Genomic DNA, 8,877 nt, shown 5'->3' on the forward strand with positions numbered 1-8,877 from the left:
GTGACAGTTACGAATGACTCAGGAAACACTAAACATTAATAATAATAAAACATTCATGATAAAACACCATTGATCAAGCATGTGAACCAACAAAATACCAGATCAAAGGGAGGCTAAATATTTTTGGCTGTTGAGTAGAGCAACTACTCGTGGATAAAAACTGTTTTTATGTCTGGCTGTGGCAGCTTTGACAGTCCGGAGTCGCCTCCCAGAGGGAAGTGATTCAAAGAGTTTGTGGCCAGGGTGAGAGGGGTCAGAGATGATCTTGCCCGCTCGCTTCCTGGCCCTTGCAGTGTACAGTTCATCAATGGAGGGAAGGTTGCAGCCAATAACCTTCTCAGCTGATCGGACGATTCGCTGCAGCCTCCAGGTGTCGTGCTTGGTGGCTGAGCCAAACCGGACCATGATGGAGATGGTGAGGACAGACTCTACGATGGCCGTGTAGAATTGGACCATCGTTGCTTGTGGCAGATTGTGCTTCCTCAGCTGCCGCAGGAAGTACATCCTCTGTTGTGCCTTTTTGACTGTGGAGTCGATGGTAGTCCCCCACTTAAGGTATGGCGCGTGGGATGGGGGGGTGGGTAGTAACAGACATGGGTGCAGAGTGGGTGCACAGGAAAGAGGCAAGGGGTGGGAGTATTACTTTAACTAGATGTTTGCTTGATAATTAATACATCTGAGGCCCTTCAAACAAAAATAACATTAAACTAAACTAAAAAAAAAGACTCTCTTGCCCAGATTAGGGGAATTGTGGACCAGAGGTGAAGAGGAAAAGATTTAATAGGAACCTGAGGGGTGATTTTTTTCACACAAAGGGTGGTGGGTGTATGGAACAAGCTGCCAGAGGTGGTAGTTGTGGCTGGAACTATCCCAACGTTTAAGAGACAGATAGGCAGGTACATGGATGGGACAGGTTTAGAGGGATATGGACCAAAGGCAGGCAGGGACATCATGGTCGGAGTGGGCAATTTGGGTCGAAGGGCCTGTTTCCACGTTCTATGACTGTGACTCTCTGTTAAACAGTTTAGAATAACACACAAGAAGACATCATACCGGGAAGGGTCTCGACCCAGAACGTCACCTGTTCCTTTTCTCCAGAGATGCTGCCTGACCCAGCTGAGTTACTCCAGCTCTCTGTCTCTTGACAAAACCCTCAAATCTTACTAGGTTACACAAAAAAGCTGGAGAAACTCAGCGGGTGCAGCAGCATCTATGGAGCGAAGGAAATAGGCAACGTTTCGTCCCGAAACGTTGCCTATTTCCTTCGCTCCATAGATGCTGCTGCACCCGCTCAGTTTCTCCAGCTTTTTTGTGTAACCTTCGATTCTCCAGCATCTGCAGTTCCTTCTTAAACACCTCAAATCTTACTTTTGGGCAGGTGCTCTGGGTTTAGTGAGAAGAGATGAAACCCGTCCTCATGTTAATGACGTTCAATTAGAATGACTGAGAAGCTCAGTAATTAAAGGTGACAGCTTTGTCATCACAGTTTGCCCAATTCCAATGCCCTGTCCCTAACCCATTCCAACCCCTTGCCTTTAATCTTACAGGTTGGGGATTCAGCCACTGGCCCGTGTGGACTGCGTTTGTCATCACGTTGTCCTGGAATGCATTTTTCCTTTTATTAGCAACAATAATATTGAAAGTAAGAAGATAACAAAGGTGGGAAGAAATGTGTAGGAAGGAACTGCAGATGCTGGTTTAAACCGAAAATAGACACCAAAAGCCGGAGTATCCCAGCGGGTCAGGCAGCATCTCTGGAGAGAAGGAATAGTCTGTTTCGAGGACTGGATCTGAATGATCGATCGACATCCAGTTAACAGAAGCTCAGGAGGAGGGTCAGAGAGAAACCATCTGTAATTGTAGAGTTGAAAATTAATTTTGTGCCAAAATTTTTCTACAGTGTTTTGTTTTTTAATCTAATTTTGAAACACAATGATTGTTAATGAGGATAAGTGTGCTGCTGTATTGAAAATGAATAAGTTGAATAAAGCTGCCTGCCTTCCCCCGAGCTCCCTGCTCCATGCGTGCTGGTGACTGGCTGAGTGTGTGCGTGAGATGTCTTACCCTTGAAATAGACAGAATCATTGGTTATTTGGCCCAGAGGAGTTGAAGTGGCTTTATTTGCAAGATCACATAAATATTGATGACAAATGCCATTTTTCCCATCTCGCTCATCCATCCTGTGTAAACATACCGCTCCCTTGACTCATTGTTTATCCAATTATTTTCTCTAGCATTCTTCCTGCACTTTCTTGTGGGAATTCTGCCACAGCCCATGGTTGCCTTATTAATACATTGAGTTTGGAAATGGCAAGTGCACATTCCACAGCTCATTCTGCTGTTATCACAAAGTCTACCAACGTTCCCACTCATTCCTGGAACCGTTAGACTTTCCCCACTGTACACGTGTCTGCTCCAGTGTGTCAGCTGTTTATGATCAGGTCACGTATTCATCATCAGCTAAACAAAATCTTCTGCTTAAATAACTCCTTTCATCAAACTTAAATGTTGGGAGTTGTCATCTTCATGTTTTTTCAAACTCTGGGACAAGCAGACAGGAGATGTGTCCCCCAGTGCCGTGTGTCCCAGTGCCGTGTCCCAGTGCCGTGTCCCAGTGCCGTGTCCCCAGTGCCGTGTCCCAGTGCCGTGTCCCCCAGTGCCGTGTCCCCCAGTGCCGTGTCCCCAGTGCCGTGTCCCCAGTGCCGTGTCCCCCAGTGCCGTGTCCCCCAGTGCCGTGTCCCCCCAGTGCCGTGCCCAGTGCCGTGTCCCCCAGTGCCGTGTCCCAGTGCCGTGTCCCCCAGTGCCGTGTCCCCCCAGTGCCGTGTCCCCCAGTGCCGTGTCCCCCAGTGCCGTGTCCCCCAGTGCCGTGTCCCCCAGTGCCGTGTCCCCCAGTGCCGTGTCCCCCCAGTGCCGTGTCCCCCAGTGCCGTGTCCCCAGTGCCGTGTCCCCCAGTGCCGTGTCCCAGTGCCGTGTCCCCCAGTGCCGTGTCCCCCAGTGCCGTGTCCCCCAGTGCCGTGTCCCCCAGTGCCGTGTCCCCAGTGCCGTGTCCCAGTGCCGTGTCCCCCAGTGCCGTGTCCCCCAGTGCCGTGTCCCCCAGTGCCGTGTCCCCCAGTGCCGTGTCCCCCAGTGCCGTGTCCCCAGTGCCGTGTCCCCCAGTGCCGTGTCCCCCAGTGCCGTGTCCCCCAGTGCCGTGTCCCCAGTGCCGTGTCCCCCAGTGCCGTGTCCCCCAGTGCCCCCCAGTGCCGTGTCCCCCAGTGCCGTGTCCCCCAGTGCCGTGTCCCCCCAGTGCCGTGTCCCCCAGTGCCGTGTCCCCCAGTGCCGTGTCCCAGTGCCGTGTCCCCCCCCAGTGCCGTGTCCCCCAGTGCCGTGTCCCCCAGTGCCGTGTCCCAGTGCCGTGTCCCAGTGCCGTGTCCCCCCGTGTCCCCCAGTGCCGTGTCCCAGTGCCGTGTCCCAGTGCCGTGTCCCCCAGTGCCGTGTCCCCCATGCCGTGTCCCCCAGTGCCGTGTCCCAGTGCCGTGTCCCCCAGTGCCGTGTCCCCCAGTGCCGTGTCCCCCAGCCGTGTCCCCCAGTGCCGTGTCCCCCAGTGCCGTGTCCCCCAGTGCCGTGTCCCCCAGTGCCGTGTCCCCAGTGCCGTGTCCCCAGTGCCGTGTCCCCCAGTGCCGTGTCCCCCAGTGCCGTGTCCCAGTGCCGTGTCCCCAGTGCCGTGTCCCAGTGCCGTGTCCCAGTGCCGTGTCCCCCAGTGCCGTGTCCCCCAGTGCCGTGTCCCCAGTGCCGTGTCCCCCAGTGCCGTGTCCCCCCAGTGCCGTGTCCCCCAGTGCCGTGTCCCCCAGTGCCGTGTCCCCCAGTGCCGTGCCCCAGTGCGTGTCCCCCAGTGCCGTGTCCCCCAGTGCCGTGTCCCCCCAGTGCCGTGTCCCCCAGTGCCGTGTCCCCCAGTGTGTCCCAGTGCCGTGTCCCAGTGCCGTGTCCCCCCAGTGCCGTGTCCCCCAGTGCCGTGTCCCCCAGTGCCGTGTCCCAGTGCCGTGTCCCAGTGCCGTGTCCCAGTGCCGTGTCCCAGTGCCGTGTCCCAGTGCCGTGTCCCCCCGTGTCCCAGTGCCGTGTCCCCCAGTGCCGTGTCCCCCAGTGCCGTGTCCCCCAGTGCCGTGTCCCAGTGCCGTGTCCCAGTGCCGTGTCCCCCGTGTCCCAGTGCCGTGTCCCAGTGCCGTGTCCCCCAGTGCCGTGTCCCAGTGCCGTGTCCCAGTGCCGTGTCCCAGTGCCGTGTCCCCCAGAGCCGTGTCCCAGTGCCGTGTCCCCAGTGCCGTGTCCCCAGTGCCGTGTCCCAGTGCCGTGTCCCAGTGCCGTGTCCCAGTGCCGTGTCCCCCGTGTCCCAGTGCCGTGTCCCCCAGTGCCGTGTCCCCCAGTGCCGTGTCCCCCAGTGCCGTGTGTCCCCCAGTGCCGTGTCCCAGTGCCGTGTCCCAGTGCCGTGTCCCAGTGCCGTGTCCCCCAGTGCCGTGTCCCAGTGCCGTGTCCCCCAGTGCCGTGTCCCCATGCCGTGTCCCAGTGCCGTGTCCCCCAGTGCCGTGTCCCCCAGTGCCGTGTCCCCCAGTGCCGTGTCCCCCCGCCGGCCCTGCCGTCCCCCAGTGCCGTGTCCCCCAGTGCACCCCCAGTGCCGTGTCCCAGTGCCGTGTCCCAGTGCCGTGTCCCCCCCAGAGCCGTGTCCCCCAGTGCCGTGTCCCCCAGTGCCGTGTCCCCAGTGCCGTGTCCCAGTGCCGTGTCCCCCAGTCCGTGTCCCCAGTGCCGTGTTCCCCCATGCCGTGTCCCCAGTGCCGTGTCCCAGTGTGCCGTGTCCCAGTGCCCGTCCCCCAGTGCCGTGTCCCCCAGTGCCGTGTCCCCACTGCCGTGTCCCAGTGCCGTGTCCCAGTGCCGTGTCCCCCAGTGCCTGTCCTCCACAGTGCATGTCATTATGTAGCTGTGGTTTCCCCCCAGTGCCGTTGACTTGTGCCGTGGACCCCCAGTGCCGTGTATCCACAGTGCCGTTGGCCCCAGTGCCGTGTCCCCCAGCCCGTGTCCCCAGTGCCGTGTGGGTGCAATGTTTGCCACCTCCATGTGCCGTGTGTGCCGTGTAGTGCCGTGTGCTCCAGTGCCGTGTCCCAGTGCCGTGTCCCCCAGTGCCAGTGAGTGTACCCCAGTGGTGTCCCAGTGCCGTGTCCCCCAGTGCCGGTCCCAGTGTCCCATGGGGCCGTCACCAGTGCCGCAAGTGCCTCCCCCAGTGCCGTCCCAGTGCCGCCGTGTCCCCCAGTGCCGTGTCCCAGTGCCGTGCAAACCAGAACCAGTGCCTGTCCCCCACTAGTCCCCCATGCAGTGTCCCCCAGTGCTGTCCCCCAGTGCCGCCAAATCCCGTGATGATCTGGGCTGCCAGTGCCGTATTCTATGTGCCCTGCCCCCCAGTGCCGTGTCCCCCAGTGCCGTCTCCCAGTGCTTGCCCCCAAGCAGTGGTTGTGCCGTGTCCCCCAGTGCCGTGTCCCAGAGCTACCCAGAAATGTCAAATCCAGTGCAATTCCCCCCCCAGTGCTGTCCCAATTATGTCCCCCAGTTACAAAAAAAGTGTCCCACTGCCGTTCCCAGTGCCGTTAAAGTGCTCGTTAGAAAGAATGTAAAGTGTTTTATTGTAAAACTAGACTAAGTACAGACCCTCTGGCTCTGCCTCCCCAACACAATGTTCCAAAGCCCCACCCATAGCCCCCAGTGCAGTTTGTGCACGGGTCATCCCCCACACTTCCCCCCCCCCCCTCCACCCTCCCTCTTCTTTCCCCTCCTCCTCTCCTCTAGTGTCCCTATACCAAACCCTCCCTCTCCTTCCCCTACCCTCAGTCACTCCCAACGAGCAGCATCTGCAGTTCCTTCCTCCACAGGTCATTCATTATTAGCTGTGGTTTAGATCCCGTTGACTTGATGATTGGACCTGCTTTAAAAATATCCACTGACTTGGCCTCCACAGCCTTCTGTCGACAGTGCCTTGGGGGCAATGTTTGCCACCTCCATGGGTGTGGTGTAGTGCTCTGGAATGTATCAGTTCCACCAAGCCACAGTGAGGTACTGTTTAACATGTGGAACTGTACAATGGGGCCGTCACTCATGCAAGAGCCTCCGGCTCTCTCACCAAACCACTCAGGCAAACCAGAACCAGTCCTACCGAACTAGTACATCAGAAAAAATCTGTCCTGAAGCCAAATCCCTGATGATCTGGGCTGCCAAGTTATTCTATGTTCCTGCAGACTCACGTTTCATGTCTCCCAGCTTGCTGCAAGCAGTGGTTGTGTTTTACCCAGAGCTACTAGAAATCAAATCTGCAATTAACTGTCAATTATTATAAGTTACAAAAAAAGTTCTTTCCAGTCTACTTGAAGCAATTTAAATTGGTTAAAATATTGTTTGTGATAAAAATAATGTTGTAAAATCTGCTCTTGCCAGCCTTCCTCACAGCTGTAAAGCCCCTGATGGAGTGAGTTTGTGCACGGGTCTCACACTAACCCCGCTCCACATCCGAACATAGATCCCTCAGTGAAAAAGCAGAGTGTTATAGCAAACTCCTGCTTCCCCGACAACTCCACAACGAGCCGCGTGGCAGAACCAAACTCAGGAAGGAGTTTCAGGACTTTATATTTAAAAAGGAATCCCAAACTTGCCTGTTCCTTCCTGTGTGCTGTGTGTGTGTGTGTGTATGTGTGTGTGTGTGTGTGAGTATGTGTGTGTGTGTGTGTGTATGTGTGTCTGTCTGTCTGTGGGTGTGTCTGTCTCTGTGTGTGTGTGTGTGTGTGTGTGTGTGTGTGTGTGTGTGTGTGTGTGTGTGTGTGTGTGCGAGGGTGTATGTTTATGTGTATGTGTGAGAGTGTGTGTATGTGTGTGTGTGAGTGTGTTTACGTGTGTGTGTGAGTGTGTGTTTGTGTGTGTGTGTATGTTTACTTGTGTATGTGTGTGAGTGTGTGTGTGTGTGTGTTTACGTGTGTGAGTGTGAGCGTGTGCGTGTTTACGTGCGTGTGCCACATAGTGGATGTAATGATGAATTACAGGACAATGCGTGTTCGTGGGTCACTAAGCTGTGGGTCGATGTTGGCACTCACATTGAAATCTACATTTCTGTTTTAAATTCCCTTTTGGAGATTTGTTCACACAATCTGTACCTTGAGGACGCCTTGCTTGCAGCTGCGATGTTGAAGAGCCTCCATATCTGCCTCATGCAGCTTCCTCTCTCACCTGCCTACTACTGACCCACACACTCTATCCTGTCACAACTTGTGGGAGATTACTGTGTGAAAATAGGCTGCTTATATTAAAACAAAGGTGCCAGCAACTGAAGACGCTGGAATCCTGAGCTAAATGTCAAGTGCCTGAGAAACTCAGCGCTCAGGTGGCATCTGTGGAGAGAATGGACGGGCGACGTTTCTGGTCAGGACCCTTCTTCAGACTGAAGACCCTTCTTCACCTTCCTTTATTTGAAGAAGGGTCCCGACCCAAAACGTCACCTGGCCTTTCCCTCCATAGATGCTGCCTGACCTGCTGAGTTCTGTGTTGAGCTCACGTTAAAACAATGGTTACACTGACGTGGACATGACGATTTCCAACTTCCTCAATGCTGAACACGTACCACTACTTCTTTGTTATGTACACCAGACAATGCGATCAATCGATGCCTGTAACACAGTGCGAGTGTGTACACACACTTCATGATCGATGCCTGTAACATCGTGCTCGTGTGTACACACTTTGTGAATCGATGCCTGTAACATGGTACGAGTGTGTACACACACTTTGTGATTAATGCCTGTAACCGTGCAAGAGTGTACAGTCATATATTCTGGGATGTCAAGGAAGGACTTTGAGAGCTGAATGGAGTTTGCAAGAATCATGATTTTTTTTAATAGAGACTGAAAGACTAAGTGGACACTCCCTGTGTGTGTGTGTGTGTGTGTGTGTGTGTGTGTGTGTGTGTGTGTGTGTGTGTGTGTGTGTGTGTGTGTGTGTGTGTGTGTGTGTGTGTGTGTGTGTGTGTGTGTGTGTGTGTGTGTGTGTGTGTGTGTGTGTGTGTGTGTGTGTGTGTGTGTGTGTGTGTGTGTGTGTGTGTGTGTGTGTGTGTGTGTGTGTGTGTGTGTGTGTGTGTGTGTGCGTATACCACGTATACTGGCTGTAAACGGTTTGCCCGTGGATGGGATGCTGAGTTGTAGGGTGAAGAGAGGGCTGGTTTAACGGCAGCAGAGGCACGTCTGGTGCAACTGCAGCAATGAGTAGAAAACACATCATCACAAGATCACCATCACTGGAATTTTTCCCGTAGCTACATTTAAAATATTAAATAACGTTTAAATTCCGTTTTGGTTTGTCAGGCATTGAAATTATTAATTCTGGGCACTGTGGCTTAAGATCGGGCTTGGATAAGAGCGGGCTTTCCCTGTGTGGGTAACCAGCTCCCTGTGGCTCTGTTGTTCCAGCCACAGCCCTGTTGGAAGGTGTACACTGCTGGCCTGAACACCCAAACACTCTACAGCACTGCTTCCTGGTTTAGGTTTAGGGGAAATTTGTAACATTGTCAGCGGCCTTTTCGTGGCCACCATTTGCATACCGTGGGTACCCAAGCAAAGAATATCACCACGATTTGCCACATATGATAGTAAAGAATTCAATTCAATTCCATTATCATTGTCACGTTTAAACAAAGTACCATGAGAAGCTTTTTGTTGCGAGCTTTCCTGTCTAACAAGACTATGCAAGCTGTCCACAGTGTACAGATACAGCAGAAAGGAAATAATGTTTAGTACAATATAAAGTCCAGAAGGTTTCTGATTAAAGATAGTCCGAGGGTCTCCAATGAGGTAGATGGGAGGTCAAGACGTTGGTGCGAGGGTG

General features: G+C 54.2%; 1 protein-coding gene across 1 annotated transcript in view; it reads left to right on the plus strand.

Moving 5' to 3' along the window:
- Positions 1-2,007, plus strand: part of abch1 (ATP-binding cassette, sub-family H, member 1) — a 101,516-nt gene extending 99,509 nt beyond the window's left edge. The window contains exon 21 of the mRNA XM_055638835.1: positions 1,548-2,007. Within this exon, the coding sequence (XP_055494810.1) occupies positions 1,548-1,654 (107 nt within the window). The 3' untranslated portion in view covers positions 1,655-2,007. The remainder of the gene's footprint in view (positions 1-1,547) is intronic.
- Positions 2,008-8,877: the final 6,870 nt, after the last annotated feature.

This window comes from Leucoraja erinacea, chromosome 8 (assembly GCF_028641065.1).
Source record: "Leucoraja erinacea ecotype New England chromosome 8, Leri_hhj_1, whole genome shotgun sequence".
Lineage (NCBI taxonomy): Eukaryota > Metazoa > Chordata > Chondrichthyes > Rajiformes > Rajidae > Leucoraja > Leucoraja erinaceus.